This window comes from Coenobita brevimanus, chromosome 55, assembly GCF_032717465.1.
Source record: "Coenobita brevimanus isolate Jiangsu-jjx chromosome 55, ASM3271746v2, whole genome shotgun sequence".
In the NCBI taxonomy this organism is placed as follows: domain Eukaryota; kingdom Metazoa; phylum Arthropoda; class Malacostraca; order Decapoda; family Coenobitidae; genus Coenobita; species Coenobita brevimanus.
The window spans coordinates 56,088,266-56,114,402 of NC_137008.1; the positions used below are offsets into that span (position 1 = coordinate 56,088,266).

Here is a 26,137-nt window from a genome sequence, read left to right on the forward strand (position 1 = left end):
AAATATTAACGGGCACAATGAATAAGGCGAAAAATACGAGTAAGTCATCCTCAACCAGACATTTCTATTCAGCCCGTGAATGATCTGCATTACTTAACAGATTAAGCTTGTTGTATATTTAACTTCTCCAGTTCCAAAAAGTGTGTTTTCGGAATGAACTGGTGAACTCTTGTGTCATGTTATTCTTGCAGGTTTTATTCACCCAAGTATATATAATCCTAAAACACATATTGCGGTAATCAGCGTAAATCAGGTAGAACTGATAAGGAAATAGATTAGCATGTTGAAATAATGTTTATTGGTATGCAATACAACTGCATCATTTATTCTAAAAGCCGTGCTTAAGATTAAATCTGAACCGCTTTCTGCAAAACTGCTCCATACTTGTCTTCTACTTTGTTCCTCTATATCTGATCATTCTATCCGCCTCTCTTCAAGTTTCCCCTCTTCCACATTTCGTAGTATTCGTGTATTTCTTCAGATGCTTACATTTCTCCAATTTTTTCGTTGCCTTTCATGCTTTCGCAATAAGGTAAGCAATGACAGCAACAGCCAGAGCGATGCAGAAGAGACGAAAGAGTGTGAGGAGTGGCGATGATCCAGCCTCCTTCCTGGTGGGCGCCACTGGTGTCCTTCGTTAAGATAATTAGGATACAGGAATTTTAAGCGATTTTCTTTTTCTTTCTTTCGGATTTGAATGAAAATTCGCACTTTGAATTTAAGCTTCCACACCAACTTTCTGGCAGATCATTCAGAAACTTTTTGCTACAGCTACGGTACCGAATTTTGAGACTGATGTGAATTCATATAACAGGTGGAGAATTACTATACATATGGTTATGCGTCTGGGAGTGAAAGCTGGGTAGTGAGTGAGACAAGTAACTACAATACGCTGTAGACATGACCTTTAATGGTGAAGCTGCAGGCATGGGGTAGGATGGAGGGTGTAAGTACCAGTGAACTTTATGGGTGTTATGGAACGGAATAAAGAGTTACCGAAGTGAGATGTGGCATTACTGGGTGAATTAAAAAGATTACATTCAGATGGTATGGGCCTATACATGAAAATCGAAAGGGTGAGAGGGAAATTTTGTGAAGGTGAGATCAAGGGAAGTGGTGGTAAAGACAAACCTAATATAGTACAGATGGAGAGTGTTGTAATATACTGGCGAGAGAGATGGAAGTGGAATGTCTAAGAGAGTGAGATAAGTGTGTTAGGATAGGGTAGCTTAGAGGTGGTTCTGTACAAGCCATCCCCTGTTTGGGCTCCCAAGGGGAAAAAGGCGTAGGAGATGATAATGATAATGATGATGATGATGATGATGATGATGATGATGATAGGAATGGCTATGATCCCAAACATGGGTACCAATAATCCAGTATCTCGTTAAATTTGGTGTTCTGACTATATATTAACTTAGCAGCAACAACAAAAATTGTCTTGTATTTTCAAGAAAGTTACATATTCTGAATTTTTTCTAACTCCGATATATACTCTAGAATTGCCGACTCTCTCCTTACCATTTAGGGTCGTAGCAGGTCCCTCGCAGGTCAGATTCAGTAACTAGATCAGGACGAAGGCAGTGCAGGACCTCCTTGGCGGCCCTCTCCCCAGACTGCACCGCCCCGCTGATGAACCCCATCCATTCAGTCGCTGTCTCGGTCCCGGCGAAGTGAACTCTGACGCAAAGAATTCTGGGATGACTTGAAGCCTCTTGTATCGTGAGTTACAACACCTCAGCCATCATTCACTAATAACGTTTTTTTGTTTTGTGCCACGTCATTCTGCACATTACACTGCGGTTCGATCGAATAAAACTGCCGCAAAGTTATCTGCTATTACTATGTAAACACTAGTCTCACATATTGCTTAAGCTATAGTATTAGGTCAAATACCATGTCATATAATTCCTATCTTACATAGGAAAATTATTCCGCAACCGTTTTGGGTCACAGCTTTTATACACAGCCATTTAAACCCAAAACTGGCTTAAGAAGCTTGTTTAGATGTTGCCTATGTGTCGGTGGATGCTTGACATCGAGCCGTAACGCCACTCCAGCTCTCCTCCCGGCATTCTCCCCTAGCAAGGCAGAGTAAGTGGTGGAATTTTATAAGTAGATAATATGATAAGCTCTCAGGATGAAGATGTTACACATGCTGCGCAGATTTCACCAGTGAAAATGCATATAACTGTTTCCTCTGTGCTCCCTGATGAAATGTTACGTATTTGTGTAAAACAATGACATAAACCTCAGAACAAACACTAACATCGGCATAGTACATACTCAAACTAAATATTACACAAAGCAAAGTTATTATTATTATTATTTTTTTCTTTTTAAATTCATTATTAACCATTCACATCAAGCCCCTCCACTCTGGGGAACGCTGTCGCTGACAACCAAGCAGGATGGGTACATACATGAGGGCAAAAGCATACAGTGGCGCATACACAAACACAATACGGAAACACGATACTACATGAAATGGGTAAAAAATACACAGCACATTAATTCTTATGCATGATGTTACACACACACACACACACACACACACACACACAAATATCCTCGCGCCAGGGCATTATAAGGAAAAGAAGTCAGCATGGAGGGTAAGAATGTCCCCCAGTACATCAATATTGGTAGATGCACAAAGCAGAAAACGGCAAGCCAGTGCCCGTATTAATAAAAACTCCTAGGAGTAAAAGTTCCTCTCAAAGTGAAATTTGGCTCCTAACTTCTAGAAGTACTCCTAAAAGTTACTTTCAACTCCTAAGTTTACTCGTAAAATCGCTAAAAAATAAAAGTCCTCCACAAGGACTTTTTAAGGAGTTAGGAGGGCTTTTAATCACAGTAATCACAGTAGCTGCGTCCCTCAAACACCAAGAGACAAGACTACATAGACCATGGCTGACCGACACCATCCACCACGCAGAAATTTTCGAGCTCGGAAGGATGCATTCATGGAATATGATCAAGAACTTGTAAGAAGGTACCGTTTCGATCGTGAGGGCATTCTGTTTATTACTGATTTAGTAAGAGATGTACTGGAAAGACTCACACATTGAAACCATCCTCTCACACCCGAGATGAAAGTGTTGATACTATTTAGGTACCTTGCACCTGGAAAAATGCTGCAGTGTACTTGTGATGACTTTGGACCATCGCAGCCATCAGTGAGCAATGTGATAACGGAAACACCCTTTGCTCTAACTGCTCCACACATTGTTAAGAGGTTTGTGAAGGTCCCTCGTACACTCCCTCCATCCAGTTTCTTTCTCCTGAACTTATCTGCAGCCGTGGAATCTTGAAATTGTGCCATTGTTGACGGTCACTGTACCATGTACACACGATGCCCCGATGGTAGCAGGCACGATCAGCTGACCACACGATGTGTTTACATTTTATCCATTTCATCGACATTCGTAAAGAATCATAATATAAGGTCAAATAGATGTTGTTTCTGTATATAAAAACTAGTTTTTCATTTTTAAACTACATACTGATACTCTAAGGCTTTGTAATGGTAATTTTTTAAATATATTAAGCAGAGATTCTTTGTGCTGGTAACACTTCATGGTAGGAGCGAAATTACTACTACAAGTCCTCCTAAGAGGAACATTTAGAAGCAACTCTCAGTTACAACCACTTTTAGTAGTAATTGTAGGAGTACTTCTAGAAGTTTTTATTAATACAGGCACAGGGGTCTAAAGGGGGATACGAATCAAAACAGGCAAGGTTCCCCATATTATTTCATTTTCTTTCTCTCGGTAATCATTCTTAGAAAATGGTCGTATGCTTTGGGTAGCTTGTCTTTCTGAACCTTTCCATTCTTTTATTGTTGCATGCTATTTTTGGTGTTGTTGTCTGACAATATGAAAGACTGAAAAAAATGATGACTTCTACAAAACGATACCCACATAAAGTTCTGAAAGATATAAACAGCATGCTTCGCAACTGCGCAAAACAGCAACCTTCAATGAGTCTAGTATCAACGACTTCTTATAGGGGGAAAAAAAAAAACTGCAAACTATACTTACAATAAAAACTGATGACACGTTTGTTTCTGAATCTCTGACCAGCATGGTGGGGCATTGCTTGAAATAAATTTTAATTTGCTGAAAATCAGATTACAAGGTTCTATTAGATTTATAACTCTAAGCCCTTGACCACCCCGTTTGGGATACATGGCGTCTGGCAATGGATGGATGGATGGTTAAATTATTCGTGGAAATATCCTCGTGCAGGATGTTTGTTAAATGAAATGTGCCCTAAACACTACTTAGTCATAAATAGGGCCACAAAATATATACCTGAAAACTTATTAATTAGGCATTTAACCTTCCGTAAGACATTGCGCAATATGTGTTACGCAAATTTTCCCAAGCAAACACCAAACTTTTTACCATATAGGTAAAATGGCAAATTACACCATTAGTACTGAAAAATATGTGAGGCAGGAAGATAATGTAGTAGAATATCATAAGTAGTATATGGAATGTAAACACACACATACACACATACACACATACCTGAGGAAGGGCAGACGGAGGTACGGGAAGGCGTGCATTACCCCCGGGACCCCAAAGACTACCGGACACCCCCCGACGTAGGGCTCCTCACTCCAGACCTTCTCCGTGTAGCTGAGATGGTGGCCGGCCTCCTCTCCCAGCGCCTCCATCAGCCCTCTTACCACTGCCGCCTCCCTCTCCCCCTTCTGTCAGAAAAATTATTGGTTAGTAAATTTTGCCCGTCAATATCTCTCCTCACTGTGTCATCAGCAAAGAAAAATGTTGTTATCTCATGCCATCAAAGCTCACTCTGCCACTACGCCTCATGCACTAGGCAATATTCTCTTGACATTAACCCTTTCAATATGAGAGGCCTTTCCCAAGTTGAATAAAATCGTCACGAAGTACAAAAACTAAACTTTTAAAAGGCGTCAGTGGAATCAAGGGGCAGTTGTTGTTGTCGTTGTTGTCAAGTAACGTCAGTCCGTCTGACCATGCAGACCCATCAACGACAGGCAAACAACCTCACCTGCAGCCCGTCCCATGAAATGAAACAATGTTCCTTTGCAGCTGACAGCATCCCGCCACAGGAAAGAGCAGGGAAAGTTGTGGGGGTTTAGTTCCTGGATGAAGGCCGCATGTGCGTCTCTCCGCCTATAGATAACAGGGTAGCAAGAATATGCTCCATATTGACCCGTTATCTGGCTATATGGTTACTACCCAGCACTGTAAACTGTCAACAGGTTAACCACTTCATTTGGATGACGTCTTTATTATTTAACACCTGTTCACTCCAGACTCCCTGTGTTGCTGCTTTGTCTCCACCTCAGCTTCCTCCCTCTTTTCCCTCTGCCATCACTCCAGAATAATGGAATAATATAAAATAAGTAGCATATACGTCCTTAAAATGCTCAGCTGCCAGGTTTCCCCTACCCCTGCCGTCATCCACGAGCTACTGTGCTGCTCTGTATCATGTTCCTGATCTAGGGTACGTCACCAGCGTCCGGCGGTGTCATAAGAAGGAAGTTCACTTAAGGGAAGGTCAGTGCATAGAACCGATCTTTTTCCTGATATACCAAATCTTTGTGGTTTAACTTCAAATGCCTCTCATCCCATCAATCCAGCCCAATTAATTCAGAGTGTGAGTATGAAAGTGATCATGCACATAAACTAACGAATACGACTCAAATGGACTGCATCTGACTGAGCCATTTACAGATACAATCACCACTGTCTGTCTGTTTGAAAAGTAATGACTATTTTAATTCAAGTACTGGTCATTGCAGTACATACCCACTGATCATAGCGAACCTGATCTAGGAATACTAAAACTATCAAGTCACTATTCTGTCACTAATACCACTAAACACGCTCTCCTGGAATCCTAACATTCATCGGACAGCATTTTCGTGGGAAAGAATTCTCTCAAGCACCCCTTCCTTGGCGTTATGTTTTGCATATTTTACATTAATATATTCTTGTATACTATGTAGATTTGTTTTCTCATAACATTGCTTCAGGAAACAATAATATAAAAGAATATTTGCTCTCATGATCTGGACTGCTCTAGCATTTTGTTACAGCTAACATCAAACTATTTTTTCAGTTGAGAGGGACGCATAAGACTAATGGTGTTATGCGGTCCTTACTACCTTATGATCGGAACAACTGAAGTTTTTAAGTCTTGCCAACGACCAACGATTTTATTCAGCTGAGAATGAGTCATACGGTGGTAGACTAACTGTTATTATTGTTTTTTTATGCTGTCTATAACTTTTTTTTAGTACTGATACATACTACGGAAACAGCATACAAGAGATAATGAAAGTACAACAAGGAAAGATTACAGTGCTAAGGAAGAGGTGTTACGAAACCTCCTTACCTACAAGAATGTCTTAGGATTACTCACAGTCTTGGTGTGCCACTCGATGCCCTGTCGACCAGCGATGAATCCCACGATGGCCGGAGTGCCGCTATCCGTTGTGGCGTCAAAGCAGGCACTAAGGGGCCCGCAGCTCACCCCAGGCACCGTTGGGGGACCCCCGTGGCTCACAATCTCACCAGAGTACCCCTTCTCGCGCCAGAATGCCTAGGTGTTGACACATACAATAGTCACTGCTCAGGTAAGACTGATAAAATTTTGGTGACTATGATGGTAAACGTGTGGTGATTACAGATAATGACGATGAGACACCAAGCGCCGAGTAAGAATCTAGTTATTCAACGTTCCAGCGTGCTGGATCATTCGGTTATCCTTATGAGACTACACAAAACGTTAAATAAAGTGATTCCTTCCCCGGAACTGGTGTCATACTCTCTATGATGAGTATGCTGATGAACTCAGTGACAGAAGAAAATAACCACCTGAAGTCTGAATGCCGTCAAATGGAAAACGTGCATTTGAGACGGGGCATTGGGATAAGAAAAACTGGAATTACAAAAGGTAATATACAGTGTAGAGACTAGCCAGCGAGAGCATAAACCACACCTTGGAATAATGCAATCAGCACCACAAAAGCCAAACACATGTAAATTTTACCTTCTTGTAGCTGACAATGAACTTGGTAAGGTGTCCCATCGGCATGTTCTCGCACACGAGCTTCTTGTAAGGAGGGAGGAGAGGCTGGAACTTCATCTTGATCACCATATTCGGGGGCGCAGCGAGTATGACCCTTTTGGCAGTGAACCTCTCCCCGTTTCCTGTGACCAGCACCACTGTTTCCTCCGCCTCCCCCTGCAGCACCTCAGTCACTGGATGGTTTACGTAAATATTCCCTGATCCGATTTTCTTTGCTAGGAGCTCGGAGATCTGTTGGGTCCCTCCCTAGAAATATGAAAATTGAAACTTTTTTTTTTTTTTCTTTTAAACGTGAATTTAAAAAATTTGGGTGGCTGTTTTAACTTTTGGCAAATGTATCGTAAAACACGTTTACACACACACACACACACACACACACACACACACACACACACACACACACACAATGCTAACCTTGACCCTGGCCTCCTGAGCAGCATCTTTCTTAGTTTCAAACACTTTCATGACACCGCCGGCAGCGTTGGCGTAGGCGAGGAAGAACCACAGACTTATCCTCGAGGCGTCCGTCCCTGGGAGGTGAAAACAGAAGATCATATGCCTGGAGTCAGACATGTCTTCTGAGATGAAAACGAAAGCTCACAGAGTTAGGCCACAGCAGCATATCCTCTGTGATTACAACAAAAGCTCATTTCACGCTACGCTGTGAGGTTAACACAAGAGCTCATTAGACTGGGACACTACCAGCCTACCCCGTGAACTGATATAACAAAGATAACAAAAGTCTACTGGGTGCATACCAAACTATCTTCGGTAAAAATAAAAGCTCACTAAAACTGAACCATACTGTTAGAAAAATAAGATGAAAGCAAAACCCACTGGGCTGGGACCACACTAGGCAATTTCTATTGGGGGAGGGGGGGTGGGCAAAATTTAATAATGAGACACGTGAATAAGGTTATTAGGCATTTATAATATTTTTTTTACAGAACATGAACAGAAGGAGAAGAAGCAAATCAAATACAGAGAAAAAATGTAATGCTGCAGTGTCTGAAGAGGATGGAAATATTGCTTATCACGTTGCAAGAGCTAATTATATACATTTTATTCATCACCATCATATCATCATCACTAACTCTCAAGATAAACATTAAAGAGGAAGAAGAGCAGGATTACTACACAAGTAACGTTGCAGTGCGTCTTAAGAATCTGCAAATACTGCTAGATCACGCTGCAAGATTTGGAGATGAAAAGGACACTGGCTGTCTTGTTGACCCTTTTAGTGAAATGAGCTTTTTTTTTTTTTTATTATTTTCTGTGTACGATACATATTAAATTAAGAAAGACTTTACCTAAGAACCTATGAGAGGGTAACTGCAGTAGGTCAGTTGACCCGTGCTAGGCAGCTCCTACCAGAGTGTGATTAAACTACTAGAATAAGACAAGGATAGCAAAGAAGACACTCCCGCGCCAACCAAACCCTCCATCACGACAGGAAAAATAAGAATGGATCCAGGATCCGTATTCACAAGCTTTCTTGAAGTTATGTTGTATTTACTATTGCTTGCTCGTAATATCTTTTCTTACATAGCTACAGAACACTTAACAGCCAGAGTGAATAATATTAAGGTGAAAAATACAAAGCGCAAAATAGTTTCAGAATACAATTAATTACTATGAAATCTTATTTATCCCACAAAGTAGTCAAAACCCTTTAAAAATTTTGGCCTCAATTATACTCCCTTTACTGTAACTTGGACTAAAATTGTCATCTTTCCATCTCCAAAGCCGAGTTATAACAATTAGTTATTGCTATAATAAGGTGGTAGCCACGAAGTGCTATGAAATGGATACAAAGCCACAATAATGTCTTGCCACTGAGCTACATGATAAAACTTAAGCTGAATAAGGACGACAATCCGGGCCAAGCTGAAAAAATTAGTGACCAGGCAGACACGGATGACAGTAACAGAGAACATAAGTATAGTGAACATCAAGAACTGTAGCAGAAGGACGTAACAGAAGCTAGTAGCGCATGTCAAGACCGAAGCTAATAGTAAAGTCAGTATCGGAACTGGCAGAGGAATTTAGCATAAGACAGACGTTTGTAGCATTAGTCAGCAGTAAAATTTAGCCGCGAGCGTTGGTATTAGATGTCATTTTTCAATCTAATCTTGCTACGTACACAAGATATTTTTTTGTCCTCATAAACCTTCCTTCACGAACCATTTTTTTTTTTCTTAATCCCAATTTCATCATCTAGAGGCTGCAAGAGTAATTTAATGATTTATATCCTCAGTTTGAAGAGATTAGAAGAAAGATGAGCTGATACCCACCACAGGCAGTTTTACATACTACGTCTACGGCCTGTGCTTCGGCAGGACATGAGGTATTGTGCCATGTCGTTATTAGGAGTAGCGGTGGAAGTTAAAATGTGAATTAGGAGTAGTGGTAGATGTTAGCTGTAGAAGTTAGTAGCAAAATTAGGAGTAGCGGTTGAAGTTAGTAGTGGAATTAGGAATAGTGGTGGAAGTCAGCAGTGGAATTTATAGGAGTATGGAAGCTAGTTTCGGAAGTTAGCAACAATATTCGGAGTAGCTAATGGTGGAAGTTAGCTGTGGAAGTCAGCAGCAGAATTAGCAGTAGTGGTGGATGTCAGAAGCAGAATTATGAGTCATAGTGGAAGTTAGCAGCTGAATTAGAAGATGTTTGTGAAGTTAGCTGCGGACGTTAAGTCGTAGTTAGCTGCGGAAGCTAGCAGCAGAAGTTCATGGAGGCAGTAGAAGCCAACAGCAAGAAGTATCGAAATGATGGAAAGATCTTAACAGAAGTTCACAGAGAGGTACATATAAAACAGTAGAAGTATCGAAATTGGGAGAGGTAACAAAACAAAAACAGTTAGTAGCAGAAGTTTACAGAAAAAGTACATGCCGGTAGACGGAACAGTAACACCGACACCCACCAAATGCAGCTTTACACGCGACGTCAATGGTCTGAGCTGCGGCGGGACAGGTGAGGTGCCGCTTCATGTAAGACTCCACCGTATCACCCTCCAACTCGTGGGTGTGGGGACTGCTGCAGGGGTCCAGAGCAGGGGTTTGGGCTGCCAAACGCTCTACCTGAAGGGGAGGCGAAGTGTGTTATCTATCTTTCTGTTATCTATTTATCTGTATATCTATCTATACATCTATTTACAGGTAGTATCTAGCTATCTATTTAAGGGTAGTATCACTGACATCAGCATATCTTATATCAACCCTTCCAATCAGGTGGCATCTACTGTATCCCCTCCAATCTGATGTTTTTTATTCTTGTTGCCAGACCCTCCCAGGGGCAGGCCTGCTACCAGCTTTGTCTCTGAATCACATAAACTGACGAAGAGTGTGTCACTCATATTAATTTGTGCCCGCCAACTCCGTGGCGGCACACCACCAATGTAGTCTACACTAGACTACAGTCGTACTGTCATACCGGATCCGTCATGTGAACATCGTGTTTACAGCCTCATATATATATATATATATATATATATATATATATATATATATATATATATATATATATATATATATATATATATAACGAATGTGCGACTATTGCATACAAGTCACAATACCGCTAAAACAAGTAAATACACACAAACAAATGTGAATAACTTTTCTGCTTGTAGACCTTCCACAGCAGGCCAGGCACCTCTCTCTCTCTCTCTCTCTCTCTCTCTCTCTCTCTCTCTCTCTCTCTCTCTCCGGTTTTCAAAGCAAGCGCGAATTACATTAACTGCTCCTCACCCTTTCTCTCTCCTTCCTCTAATCCTGCATAAATGATGACATAAAGTTGAATAAAATACTCTTTTTTTAATTATGTAGTGTAGTCGTGCCTTCTGGAGGGTCGGCAAATAGGCTACAGTGAATAGTATTTAGTCTCCAGACAAATTTCTCCAACTCCGAGGAAGATCTCTTATAGTGAACTAATTAATGAAGACTGTATCTAGGCCGACCAGTTCGAAAAGTCTCTTGTAAGCTGAAAAAAGTTGTCTAAAAATACCAAGATAATGAAAAAAGCACCCAACCACATTCAAGGGCTTAAGAAGCCCCATATGGGACTATTATACACTCTTCATGTCCTTGCTGCAAAAACAAATTAGAGTTATGACATAAAAGTCATCGTAAGCACATCCGTGAATCCGTCCCCTGAACCCCACCTTCCATATGAAGAGCTGAAGCTGGATGAGGGCCCACACGGAGCCGAGGGATGGGATGTCGCCGGTGTAGGTGCGGTGCTTGTCGTCCCCCAGCTGCATCACCTTCAGACCAGCCATGTACCTTACCGTGGGACACACACGCACACAAGGAAATGCATCATCATCATCATCATTATAATACAACAACAATCATAATTTTAAATTAGCAAAAGGCTGAATACAGAACTCCAGGGACACCCTCCTAACTTGACAGACTCCTCAACAGGACTTTCTTGGTGTCTCATTATACTGTATAAACATATATCTATATCTATCTATCTATTTATCTATAGCCCGACGCCCTAATCCCGCAAAGGGTGGCCGCAGACAAAACGCCTCCAAGTCACTCTGTCACCCACCATTTGACTACCCTCCCCCCAACTCACCCCCGCCCTCCCTCTTATACCTCTCAACTCCATCCCTCCACCTCATCCTCGGTCTACCCCTCCCTCTCCCTCCCTCCACCTCACCTACATACGCCCTCTTAGTCAGTCTTTCATTCTCCATTTTCTCCACATGTCCAAACCACTTCATTGTATTTCTCCTAATCTTCTCAACCACATCCACATCCACCCCATATATATATATATATATATATATATATATATATATATATATATATATATATATATATATATATATATATATATATATATATATATATATATATATATATATATATATATATATATATATACACACACACACACACACGCACAAAACAAAGGAGCTGAGTACATACCCTACAAAACTTCTCTGATATTCTGTATGTGGGACTCATTGTGGGTTCGGTGTAGAGTCTGGAGGTGTGAAATACTTGACATTTGCTGTGCGTATATGTGAAGTGTGAGATTTTGATATATTTATTACTCACTGTGGGTAGATGTGGAGTGCTGGAGTGTGGTTTACTTCATACTTATTGTAAGTAGGTATGGAGTTACTGGGGGATAATTTGTGACACACTGTGGGTCGGTGCAGGGTGTGGTCTCCCTTACACTCACTGTGGGTAAGTTTCGAGGCCCAGGTGGTGCAGGAGGTCCAAGACATGCCGCTGGGTGGACCCCACCCACTGCCCTCCCAGGTCGAACTTCTCTTTCCGCCCATCCCCAACATCCACCTCCTCGGTAAGAGTTCGACCTCCAACTCGACCTGTAAGCCAAAAGTGCACGGGTGCTTGCTCTTTCAGTTCCATGACGTATGATTTATTTTGTTCATGCTACAGTATATTTAAATAAAAGAAGCATACTGAGAATGACGGAATGATATTGAGGCAAAAGGTTTAAATCTTTGTTTAGAATTCAATACAAGCCCGATTACTCAGCGCAATAATGTCGCTGAGGGCCATGCAGGAGCGCGTGGAACATGGGAAGCAAACATAAAATGATGAAAAAATGTTGAAATAATTACTGTCGACGCAGAAATGCAACAGTAAAAGTACGGGTTCATACGGGAGAACAGTTGCAGAAGGTAATATCCTTGCTTTTACTGATCGAACCATTACGAACCTCTTACACAATGTACTACAAAGACTGATGGGTTGCAATGATTCCATCCTTGAGTTCCGAAAGCCACTGTTCACTGTCTAGTTATCAATAGCCATAAAGTGAATCGATATTTATGTCCGTAACAGTACATAAGGTTTGACAAATTCTAACTCTTCATTCCGGTGATGTATTTATCTGTTTATTCTTACACCCAACAGATAGTTTTCATCTGAACTTAGGAAAGACCCCTATTGCTGAAGGCATCCAAGAAGGCTATATCTAACCCCTTCAGTGCGAAGTCTCAACCAAGTTACACTGAATCGTCTGGAGATAACAAGAATAGATTACATTTCATAGCAGTGGAGGGGCTAATGAGAACTAAAACATTAGGAATGGATGAAATGTTTTTGGGAATCTGGAAAAAGTGAGAATAACTTTGAAATCCTCTAACCTGAAGCCTCCAGAACAAGCAGAGAGACGTCAGGGTCGAAGGACTTCAGCTTGTGGGCGGCTGTGAGTCCAGCCACGCCCGCGCCTACCACTACCACGTCGTACACCGCCATCACGTCCACAGCCTGAAACAGACGTGCACTAATAGACACACAAATACATTTAATAGGCTGTTCAGAAAGACTGGCTACATAAATACCGCAGCACACACACACACACACACACACACACACACACACACACACACACGTACTATTTGCTACTACCGATATTTAAGTCAGAGAACTTTGCTAAGGAAGTAGTTTTCTACAATGATTACTTGGGACTCAACATGAGGTCGTTACAATAAAATATATATATACGAACATCACAATGAAATTTTTAGGCCTGCGACTGCAGGGATTTTCCTCAGTTAATCGTATTCATCAGAGTAAAATACCTTGGCATGAATCTATGACATTTGTGTCAGTCTGCATGAGGTCCACTGCAGGATCAGATCTTATCTTACTGCTAAGATGAACAAACGCCTGGTCTTGGCCTAAAAAATATATTAAAAAATAAAAGCTCAGTGGCCAAGGCCGTTGTGCCAGGCTGTATTCTCTGACTTAGACGGCTCCCTAGCATTGTATTTTTTTTTAACCAGTTTATTGTCGCATACAGCACACTTAATACTGTATTAGTTTTCTTGAAGGATAGCGTTATCAAAATACACAAAGTACAAAGGCAATATTAAGCATAAGGTCGTGTGTGAAAGATCTTAAATTATATACTGTACTGTATACAGCATACCTATTAATGTGATTGCTTATCGTTTAAGTGAGAGATAACTAAGCCAGTCTTCCCTAACCAGAATCTTATCTTGTACTTGCTGATATGGAGGGTATCAATGGAGATCAAGGAATGAAATGGCAATTCTCTATTGAGGAACATATATAAACCATTTAATGGTTTGTGGCGAATGCCTTAACTAACTACTGGTTCCAAGACCTGCCAGATTACTGGTTTACTTATTTGTTCACTTATTTCGTATTTCAATTAAATCATCAAACGACAGACAGGATTTAATCACTATGCCAATCAAAAAGATTTAAGAATGAACAGCAGAGGAGGACAGCTACTTAACACCTTTACTACAATGAAGTAACTTTCATTTTTATGCAAGTACTTTCCTCATGTCATTATTCAGATAATGAACAATCGTTATGATCGTAGGGTGAATAAATTTACAACATATCGTACCGCAAGATAAACTTCCCCTGAATTATTTACTGTACTTCAACAGTAAAGGTAGACGGTCGAAACGAGCTGTAGTTTTTCACTCTGTCCTCAAAAAAAAAAAAAAAAAAAAAAAAAAAAAAAAATCGGCGTGCGTGATAAACATGGAAAAAATATTTTGCAAGTCACCATCACTATTGTGGTCCCACCTACCTACGTAATTAGTTGCCTACTGTGATTTTAAAATGTTGAGCGATATATTCCTAGTTCAAGCTTCTCTTCCTGATTCAATCTCCACTCGTTAACCATTTCGATGTAACGGTAGGCTACTTTAAGCCTGGCTACTGAAAGAAACCGCTCGTAGCAGAGATTAAATAATAAGTACCAACCTGTTATTAACATCATAATGTTGACTGACTAATTATTGAAACGTTTTCGGAATCAAAGCCCTGTTAGGAGAGTTGTAGATTATAATTAAAATTTTCCTTTCTACCTGGATTTTAATCACTTAAAATTTTCCTTTCTATCTGAATTTTAATCACACTTTCCACTCAGCACTTGATCTGTGTGGCCACACAGCGTACCTGCAGCACCTCAACACATACTGTAAACACATAACACACGTACACACCCCTTGTCCCTGCGACATCAGGCACCAACGCCCCAAGGCCAAGGTCGGCCTGTTGCTGACTGCCACCGAGATCTCTGACACCAAAGAAAACGAGGCACCTAGAAACACAAGCTAAACGTACTTAATTCAGCGGTATACAGGCATGTGTTCCCCAGAGTGTTGGGGCTTGTACTGAATGGTAAATAAAGAACCTAATTAAAAAAAAAAAATACAGGCATGTGTGCCACAGCTCACAGGTGTTATTGCATGTAATTTAGGTGACCACATATATTGCTGAATTTAGTCGGGGATGGGGGAGGAAGGTGGGGAGGGGAGACACAGAACGAGAAAGCCTTATTAAAGAATTAAATATATATATACTGTAAATAAACTTCATTTAGAAGTAGTATATAGCTGACATGAAACAGAGAGGTGTACACGTTTGGCAGAGCGGCCTAAGAAATTCCCAAGAGGGACAACGCCCAAACTCTCTTCATATAATAGACGAACCATAATAAACTACTCCATATATTACCAGTGAAAAGTGAGAGATAGAAGTAAGGACGTTTTTGTCACGATCGCTTTGAATAAAATCTTGGGTAGGCGTCTGGCATATACAGACAGTTAAATAAATAGATAGATAGATTAGAAGAACATAGCGACATAAGAAAGAGTAGGCGTGGCGGCCCATGGTAGGCAGCTGCTATGAGACTATAATAGAAAAAACAAGGATAGAAAAGCTAGAGAGAAAGATAGATGCATAAATAAACAGACAGACAGATAGGAAGATAAACACAGCTAGACAAACAGAAGGACTGATTGACTGATGGGTAAACGGAGAAGCATACCTACATGCATAACTAAATACCCACATAAACATTAGAAAGTCTGTACATACTTGTGGAGAGAGAGAGAGAGAGAGAGAGAGAGAGAGAGAGAGAGAGAGAGAGATTAACTAATGGAAACCAAAAACAGCACAAAGGGGAGGAGGGGGAGGGGAGGTGTTAATTGTCGCTGAGGCCACTCCATTACTCACCTACATATTGGCAGTACCCGAGAGAGAGAGAGAGAGAGAGAGAGAGAGTTGTGATACTGATTTTTAACTTACATTATTCTCACAAATATATGATGAATTAGAAATACAGTACTTAGGCAGACTGCACACCAAATCATTCCCTTTTGACCCTCTTATAATTATACTGTTAAGGAAGCTGTAGTCCTTTTACCTTAACTTGGCCCAGATATTCGTCCGTTTGTAGCTAATTTCACCTATAGCTCAGTGACAGAAAATTACAATGCTACAGTTTTACATCCTTTCCATAGCACCTCTTCGTGACCAGCATCATACTCTGTTGCTAATCTTTTTGCTGCACCTTAGCATTCAAGACAGTGATTGGAAGTTTAGGCCAGGCAGAGTAAAAAGGGTATGATAACTGACATTATTTACAAGCGAGGAATAGGTTTACATAACATGAAAGCCAAAATTGAGTATATGCCGCTCAGAAATACTCGTATTCACACTTAGATTCACAAAAGAATTCATACACAACCCAGAAATACTCGTATTCACACTTAGATACACAAAAGCATTCATAAACACATTTCACTTACCGGATACCGATAGCTATACAGTACTGTACATCCGAATCTCTCTCTCTCTCTCTCTCTAAGATGAAAGGGTTGAAGAAAACTTCGTAAATGGTATGGAACTGTATATATATATATATATATATATATATATATATATATATATATATATATATATGCTGTATGTATGTATGCATGTATATACCTGTCCATGTTTTGATGGATCTTGGATCGAAATGTCTGTTTGTTTTACTAAATACACAGTATGTAGATGATCCAGTGCGACAAAGTGGAAACACTGGGTGTGAAAGAGACACAGCTAAAAGCTTGAACTCTTATATTCTTTAACGTTTCCGGCAACACATCTCTGAAAATGGGTTACGTACAGCCCGAAACATCAAAGTATAAAATTCAAGCTCTAACCTGTGTGTCTGTCCCATCCAACATTTCCATAATATGCTGTCGTTGTGACTGCCCTGGGAATATGAGAGGAGAGATTAATGAGTCGTCGACCTAAATTTGAAGGCTTCGAGGCCTTAATCCCATAGGCCGCCCCACCTGGCCGTCCCTCATTTAGCAGCAGATCCAGGTGTTCCAAGGAGCGTGGAGGAGCCAAAGATGGGGACGGGTGAGGGAGAAGGGAAGAAGGAGGGAAGGTGGTGTAGGGAAGGAAGGATGGGTCAGAGGGGGTGAAGAAGCGGGAGTAAAAGGAGAAAGTGAGTGAGGGAGGAAGCCGGCGGAAAGAGGGAATACGAATTCAGAGGAGGAATACAAACGAAAGTAAATAGCAACACACCTGTTGGTCCTTTCGTGTTTATTTGACATAGGGAAGGTTACAAATAACAAAATCATTATGTCAGCTAAAGACACAAGATAGAAAAGTAGATCATTATACTGAAACAAGCTTGTACATTCATGTATACAAAGACAGGAATATATTTATTTATGCATATGCATGTTATCCCAAAATGGCAGGCGAAAGTGCATAGGAAGTCATCTTACTTCAGATTATCAAAACAACAGATATACATACAGGTATACATCCACATATGGCTTCGTTTCGCTTATAAAGGCTCTAACATGCTTGCATGCATCGGCCTTCGCCACGCAATGGCGGTTCTCCATGCTGCTCGATCTCTGGCAGCCTCCCTATTCAGTCCCTTATCCTTGAGTCATACTCTATGACCTCGTCCAAGATCTAGACTTAGGTAATGATGTAGACTTAGGAATCACTAGCAGTATTAGCAAATTTGCCGATGACACGAAAATAGGGCGTATCACTAACTCGACTGACGATTGCCTTAACTCACAAAATGACCTCGATATATTGTCTAAATGGTCTGATAATTGGCAAATGGAATTAAAGGTGAAAAATGTAAAGTATTTAAAGCAGGGAAAACCATTGGAGATACCAAATAACACTTAGATAACAAAGAAATTAGTAAATCGGAATGAGAGAGTTCTAGGAGTTATGATTAGTAAAGACCTCAAACTAAGGCAACAGTGTATTAATACGAGAAATAATGAAAATAGGGTTCTAGGGTTTATTTCATGAAGCGTAAGCATTAGGACATCTAAAGTAATATTGCAACCTTATCTATCATTAGTCAGGCCACATTTGGACTACGCCGTACAATTTTGGTGTCCGTATCATAGAATGGACATAATTCGTTAGAAAATGTACAGAGGGGAATGACAAAAATGATACATGATGTTCGGAACCTCTCATATGAAGACAGACTAAAAAGACTACATCTGCACTCACTAGAAAGGCGTAGAATAAGGGAACACTTAACTGAGGCATTTAAGTGGATGAAGGAAATAAATAAGGGAGGCATTAACAAGGTACTTAGAGTGAGCATACAAGATAGAACTAGAAGTAATGGTTTCAAACTAGATGAATTCCGTTTTAGTAAGGAAATAGATAGAAACTGGTTTGGCAATAGAGTAGTTGACGAATGGAATAAGCTACCTAATAATGTAGTTGCTGCCCCTTCCATTAAGAGTTGTCTCTTTTATGCTCTTGCCCTGATGAATTATGAAAAAAATGCATTTATATTACAGGAATTCTAAAGAGAACCACGAGCGATAAATGTGTGTGTGTGTGTGTGTGTGTGTGTGTGATGTCAGCAAGTTGATTACGTAATATGTAGAATACTGCGGATATCAAGGACTTACAGTAAGACTTAATCTTTATATACATCTGAAGGCAGAAGAAAAGGAACTATATTCATCTCTCAATACTCATCTAATATTCCACCTACACTAACGATATAGCCATAAAATTTCATTCCTCTACCTGACGGAGAGGAGGTGTGTCCGAGGATCAGCTCATAAAATACCAGTACTTAAGCAATTATTGGATTAGTACAGGGGGGATAATCTTCGAGGGAGGAGCAGCTAGTGACATCAAGGTGTATAAAAACAGAGGAAGCCAGTGAGGAGCTTAGTCACTCACCCTAGCAGGCAGGTAGTTGGAGGAGCGATCTGCTGTCTTGAGAAGCCGAAATTTCTCTTACCGTGACAACTTGCCACCATGAAGATCATGTCTACAGTGCTGTTTATTGTATTTGGTGTATTTTTTGCTGCGATTCTTTCAGCCTTCTTCAACGTCTCCAAGACCATTGCCAGCATAACCAAACGACACGCTAGGAATGCAGAGTGGCAGCAAAGGGAAGCAGCCACATCCAACTCATCGCTGCTGGAGATTCTGGCCGCCATCCAATCCTCTCCCGCGCACAACTCCACAAATGAGATTTCCCACCTCCACCTCCCCCACCATGACGACCACCACGACCACAACCACACCCACCACAACCATCATGTCCACGGCCGCTTAGCACAGGTGACCAGGACCACTGGAGGCGACCAACACTTCAGCAATCATTCCCACCACAACCACACCCACCACGCCCGCGCAGCACGGGTGTCCAGGACCACGGATGGGGGTCGTAATGTGATGGAGTCTTTTAATAATGCAATGTCCTCCATGTTTGCGTCACTGTCTACTGCTGCATCGTCTTTTTATGAGTCCATTGTCAACGCTTTTAGAGGGCTCAGAACTTCGTTGGATCCCTCGAATACAGATGCCACTGAAGCTCCTGCACAGTCGTCCTAACATTGCTTCTGTATTCAAGTCCTGTAACATAATTTATTCTGCAACATTCCTTTGAGAGAATATGTATATATGTTAAGAAATCGTACTGTGAATATTTATAAATAATATGCTACTTTGATTTACTGGTTTTCTTTGACTTTCTACCGACTGCTTGTTTGCTTCATTTTACTATTATTTATATGACCTATATTTCACAATGAAAGCTTAATACAGACTCCTGGAAAAAAAAAATGGAAAAGATGAAAAATACTCCTCCACTGAGTTAGCCTGACTTTCCATGCATCACGCTTGAAACAGCAAAACAAACCTAATCTAGGGAAAGAGATGTTTGCTGTTGATGCTTTAAAAAATGAGAAATATTAACAGAAATCATATGGAAAAAATAGACATATATAGCCTAGTTTTTATTCTGGACATCAACATGATTAATTGGTGTGGCTATATCCTTAATCTTTACAGGAACAGTATTGTACAGTACTTTAGAGTATTAATCTGGGAATAACCAAGCGATATTATTCAGCTTAAAGTCTCAATTAATCCATTTAGGAATGGTGTAGCCCCTTGTTTTACTCTAACTAGTGATAAATAGTTTCATTCAGTGTAAGGAGATCTCTACTCTTTATACGGGGTTTTGGAAGTCAGCTGAATGCAGTATGGGTCTGTATAGGAAAAGCACGATTTTATGGCCCCTACGATAAGCTTTAAGGGGAAATTTTTAAAGAAAAAATATATCCTACCATGAACCATGACGCACAAAGCAAAATTAGCTTACCGAATTGAAAAAAAAAAACTACCCATATACTGATATTATTATTATTATTATTATTATTATTATTATTATTATATTATTAGTATTAGTATTACTCCCTGTCTGCAACTTCCGAATTCAATTAATTCAACCTAAGTATAAGTGGGAAGCCAGGATGATGATGATGATGATGATGACTGGACTGATGCCTATCAGCTAGGCTACACTAAGGTCGTAAGGACAAATTTTGCTCAGTCTCTATAGTGTTCCTCCTCGTAACATAGGGTTTGGGTGGAGTCACCCCCTCCCTACACTATTGCCATGTTTCCTAACCCTACGATGTATAACGCCTGTGGTTTGTGTAGTAGGAATGATACATAAACATAACTCATACTAATATAACTGTAATGAAAGTGCTGACATGTATCAAGGAAGAATAAAACTATTCTGCATACTATATTATACGATAATAGAGAAACGTGGCATAAAAATTTGGCAGTGTTGCTCTAAAAATATTCTAATTATTATTTACTTCCCCAACACTTCTAACATTGCTAATTAATTTAGCAAGTATAATTGCAAGAAAATTTGAAGGGATAAAAGTGGGAAGAGGCGATCCTTTCATAATTAAAATAAATATATCAAACAGCTCTGGGGTGGCAGCACTCACGCGACACGTGTTTGTGTGTACGCTGTGGGAGGTCACCAACCCGCTACAGGATTTAGGCCTATGGGGGAAACCTCTATAAAAAAAACGCGCCGTGACTTTTACCTCAAGGGTGGTGCGGAAATAAAGTCAAAATTATAATCCATACATAAAAATGGAAGTAAAAAACCATGGATGACACATAACAAAATCTAGCGAGAGAGAGAGAGAGAGAGAGAGAGAGAGAGAGAGAGAAATAATAATAATAATAATAATAATAATAAAACTTTATTTCCACTAAACAGTGGGTATTCTTATACATTATACAGTAGTACAGCATACAGTATGAAAGTTCTATACACAATATAATACAAGTTGATACATATGGTGGAGAATAGTGACAGAGAGGTAAATGGTTTAAAAGGTGTGGGGACACTTAGGTTAAAAATAGATCAATTAAGGGATTTAGGAACGAAGGCAGTGGGAAGGATTAAGACAGATGGGATTGTAAGATTAGGGAGTTTGAGCAATAGGGTAGAATGTATGCTCTCAATAAAAGTATAGCAATTATCAACGGCTAATTATTATACAGGTGTTGATGGTGGGGGTCTATATTTATAGGAGGTGTTGGTGGTGGAGGTATAGCGGGTGTTGTTGATGGGGGTGTTGTTGGGGGTAGGGGTATAGGGGGTGTTGGTGGCAGGGGTATAGGGGGTATTAGAAAAACGGAGATCACAAGAGGGAAACAGTGTCAAGGTCATCGCTGATGGAGAGGTCAGCTCGGAAACGTGGCAACAGTGCAGGGAGGGGGTGACTCCACCAAAACCCTACGTTTCGATCTGTCAGACTATAGTTCTAGAACACGACTAGCAACAGCTGATGTTACAGTTAGATCCCCAATTGCATTGCTGAGTGAACAGGGTAAAGGAGGAAACAAACTGAGTCTTTGTCCGTCTAATTAGTATGTTGACCCTCTCGTGACCGTGACAACTCTGCTTTTGTACATGAGCTAATTCCATTCGATATTATTCAGCTGAGTGTTAATACTGACACCAGTAGCCCTTTCATGATCGAGACAACTCTATGTCATATTACTGCAGCTAACGCCAAAGAATTTTATTTCGCTAATAAAGTGAAAAAACCTGACAGTGTTAAGAGTATTACCAATGACCCTCGCATGAAAGCTACAACTCTAATATTATATTCTAGCTGACGCGATCTGATGTTTTTCAGGAGACAGAGAGAGAGAGAGAGACAGAGAGACAGAGAGAATGCATATGTGAACTCATGGGCATATTGTATAGCTGTAAATTCATAATTGTATATGGGGGAGGCGGTGACCGAATCGAGAGTGAGGTAGCTTGCAGTCCCAATGGACCCAGATTCAAAACCCAAATGCAGCAGGGAACAGTTTAAAAGTCTGAATTTTATTAAAACCATTAAAACCAGACTTTGCATATATGCAACATGCATGTGTGTGTGGGGTGGTGGATTTTGCATGAATGTATGTATGCATGTACTTATGCATGTGGAGTAACTGTGTGTGTGTGTGTGTGTGTGTGTGTGTGTGTGTGTGTGTGTGTGTGTGTGTGTGTGTGTGTGTGTGTGTGTGTGTGTGTGTGTGTGTGTGTGTGTGTGTGTGTGTGTGTGTGTGTGTGTGTGTGTGTGTGTGTGTGTGTGTGTGTGTGTGTGAGAGAGAGAGAGAAGGATGTGTGTGTGTGTGTGAGTTTGTGTTTATATGTATTTATGTGTGGAAGGGTGTACGTTATTACTGTGTTTTCTTTGCATTTCTCCAAGTCCTTCATTACGTAGTCGCAAACCCAAAGAAACACGTGATAAAATGTTATCATATATAAGCGTACACGTGTGTGTAAATAATTATGTGCGTGACACTGCGAATGACGGCTCAGTTCATTAGGGTAGATGTACAAGTAGAGTATATGTCGAGGTGTGAGGACTGAATATCTTACCTGTCCATAATACTTTTCAAACGTGCTTAATGAGTCTTGGGGTTGAATCAAGTTGCTAAGCCAATTCTGTTGATAGCCATATCTCCATGACAACTTAATAGCATCGTGAACTCCCTGCCTAATCGCATTTTTCGCGATATTATCCACTTTTGTTTGGTTGTGAAGTGTTTGGCAGCTCTGATGGTCTTGTGGTCTGCTGGTATTGTGGTCTGAGTCGAAGGGAGCCAGCCGGGGTGATTTCAAGTTTTAAGCCAAGTTCGGATTCCCTAAGTGCGTTTTTTTTTTTTTTTTTTTTTTTTATCATATGAGGTAATGCAGCAAGGGACGTGTCCCCTTGTTTATTCTGGGCTGTTAGCCTAGCCTCGGGTTCCTACTCTTCAAAGGGCGTAGTATGGAATTGGCAATGATGGATACATTTAACTCCTATGCGACGATATAATTTTGTAAATTATTCTTGTCTCCTTCAATGAATTATATTTACCTTAAGAGATTCCTCTCGTATATTGAAGAGAATAATGAAGGCTACACCCAATGCATTCTTACTTTTCCTAAATTTTATCCTACGAAGACTATAATTGTCAGAAGGTAACAGGAATTATATAAAAAAAATAATAAATAAGACGCCCTCTGGCTGATGGAGTTAATCAGAGGAGAAACCTTGAATGATAGATGAATGGTGATCCGTTCAATGGTCCTTCCCATTATATGATCTTGCTTTTCCTTGCTTTGGGATTCTAGCCACTTCACTTTTCATTATGAATCATAAGTTTTATTTCCAGTTGTCATGTTGGGCGGGAAGGATTCATAAACAGGAACAGGCTGATGATGATTATGATGATGATGATGTGATGATGATGCTCTCACCCTGGATGATCTCAGGGATTATGCGTCCATCAAAAGATACTTGGATAGATAAATAATTTTGTCAGTTTGGGGGTGTGAGATATGATACAGTTTTCTTATATTATACCGACAGAATCAATTGTGGTAACATAATGAGACAAGTAGCTTTGTATTTTGGTAACATCCTAGATAACCTCTGGGACTAAGCATGCAGTAAGAGACATACACACATCTATAATTAAGTTTATTTGCGTATATTTGCTTGTGTATAATTGTGCCTCTGATAACAGTAAGATTTGAGAAATGAAACTGCGTAACTCAAATATTCATTAATCTTTTTGAGTTAATGTTCCGACAGCTCGCATTTCTCTAGGCTGAGCATACAGTTGGATGATAAGCTGAATATAATTCTTCATTTAAATAAAATCGTCTGGAGGTTGTCTGAATAGCACACTTTAAAGAGACCACTGGGAGAAGAGGGTTAATTCATATTGCAACCATCACACTTAATACATGATCTTGAGAAATGTGCTTTGCGTTGTACAGCTGTGGATAACGTACTTAAATACTCCAGGTGAGCAACTAAATGTAATGACTGGGTTAACATTAATTACATAAACGCTTCGATTCACCAGCTCCCCTCGTCAGTTTCACTCGTCGCTGCAGTATTGCATAACTCTCAGTTCACTATCTTTGTTATAGTGGAAATTTTAACTGAACTTCCTGCCGCCTGCGGACCCTACCCTATAACAAGTGAACGCAAGTATCCCTCATCCCTCATAATAGGCGAACTATAGTGTGCAATATATACTGGCCTTGAAATGAGGAATAGGTAAAATAAAAAGAAGAAGAAAAAAAAAAGACATCCTTTTAATCAAGCACACACCATCCGTCTGTTCACACACTTGTATCTCTCCTCTGCCCTACACTCTGGTATTTGTATTAATCGAGGTTTTCAGTCTTTCATATACATTTTCTTTCACAATGACTGCTAATGTTCAAGTGTGTCAGAGGGGATCTTATCTTTCTTCATCAGTTCGGAACCACGGATGTTTAAACAGAATATGGATTGCAACTGTACAAACCTGGTCAATTGTAGAACACTCAATTTCACTCTCTTGCTTTTCTACCCAAGTTGTTACGCTCAGTGTATCCGTGAATCAATGAATGAGCAGATCTATCAGCTCCACTTGTTCGTGTTGGAGTTTGATAGGATTTTTTTAAAAGCATTCCATCTTCCGTTCCTAATGTCTGTGAAAATAATAATGATGATGATGATAATGATGATGATGATGATGAGGAGGAGGAGGAGGAGGAGGAGGAGGAGACGGAGGAAGAAGAGGATTGTAATGATGATAATGAAAATAATAATAATAATAATAATAATAATAATCCATCCATCCATCCATCATCCAATCCTGTGTTGTCCCATGAGATGCGTAGGATCCCGGGGCTAGGGAGTTGGTCCTGACATTTAAGATGAGAGTGACTAGCCTCACTCATCCCTGAGTGGTATTACGTGAGCAATAAACCCCAACCATCCCTCGGATATAAACCTTCACCGACTCAATCCGATTGGAGCGCCATAATTACCCACTCAACTACCAGGTGCCAAAGTTTGGTTAAATTGTTACCACCCAGCGTAGTAAATGGTTTCCTGGTGTACAGGAAATAATTTGGCTTGTCACTCAGTGTAGAGTCACCCACAGGCAAAAGGAAGAGGAAAGAATGATGGAAAGAAAGACAGAAGAGGGACTGTAAAGTCACACGTAGGCAGAAGGACGAGGAAAGAATGAAGGAAAGAATGACAGAAGAGGATGGAAGGAAAGAAAGATGGAGGAGAGGAAAGACCAGACACATGACAGCAGCACTACATCAAGTGAGTGGATGGTGAGCGCCCCCACCTACCACAAAAAAAAAAATAATAATAATAATAATAACAATAATAAACGAAAGGCCTGAGGAAGAGTAACCACAGGACCACTAGCTTCAATCTCTATTTTTGGACTTGACTTAGATTGGGTGACTAATTTTTTCCGGTATTTAGAATCTGATTCCTGATTTCTCTCTCTCTCTCTCTCTCTCTCTCTCTCTCTCTCTCTCTCTCTCTCTCTCTATGTATATATATATATATATATATATATATATATATATATATAGGGAAAAAACAAAAAGAACC

The 26,137-nt window shown here is 40.3% G+C and overlaps 1 protein-coding gene across 1 annotated transcript; it reads right to left on the minus strand.

Moving 5' to 3' along the window:
• Nucleotides 1–209: 209 nt before the first annotated feature.
• On the minus strand, nucleotides 210–15,075 carry shps (putative monoamine oxidase sheepish). Its single transcript, XM_080273734.1, has 11 exons — nucleotides 15,068–15,075; nucleotides 13,223–13,346; nucleotides 12,289–12,436; nucleotides 11,249–11,369; nucleotides 10,010–10,166; nucleotides 7,504–7,619; nucleotides 7,051–7,335; nucleotides 6,421–6,600; nucleotides 4,533–4,717; nucleotides 1,522–1,680; nucleotides 210–632 (listed from the first exon to the last, which is right to left on the minus strand). Exons 2-11 carry the CDS (start codon nucleotides 13,332–13,334, stop codon nucleotides 515–517), a joined length of 1,581 nt encoding a protein of 526 aa, XP_080129860.1. The 5' UTR covers nucleotides 13,335–13,346; nucleotides 15,068–15,075; the 3' UTR covers nucleotides 210–514.
• Between the last annotated feature and the right edge of the window lie 11,062 nt (nucleotides 15,076–26,137).

What these genes read in the sequence shown, in the direction of transcription:
- shps (XM_080273734.1), bottom strand. Translation starts at nt 13,334, where the DNA reads ATGGCGGTGTACGACGTGGTAGTGGTAGGCGCGGGCGTGGCTGGACTC. An exon ending in TCATTGTCAGCTACAAGAAG is followed by an intron (nt 6,601 to 7,050) that starts GTAAAATTTACA and finishes GTCAACACCTAG; the next exon opens with GCATTCTGGCGCGAGAAGGG. An exon ending in TCGAGTGGCACACCAAGACT is followed by an intron (nt 4,718 to 6,420) that starts GTGAGTAATCCT and finishes TTTTTCTGACAG; the next exon opens with AAGGGGGAGAGGGAGGCGGC.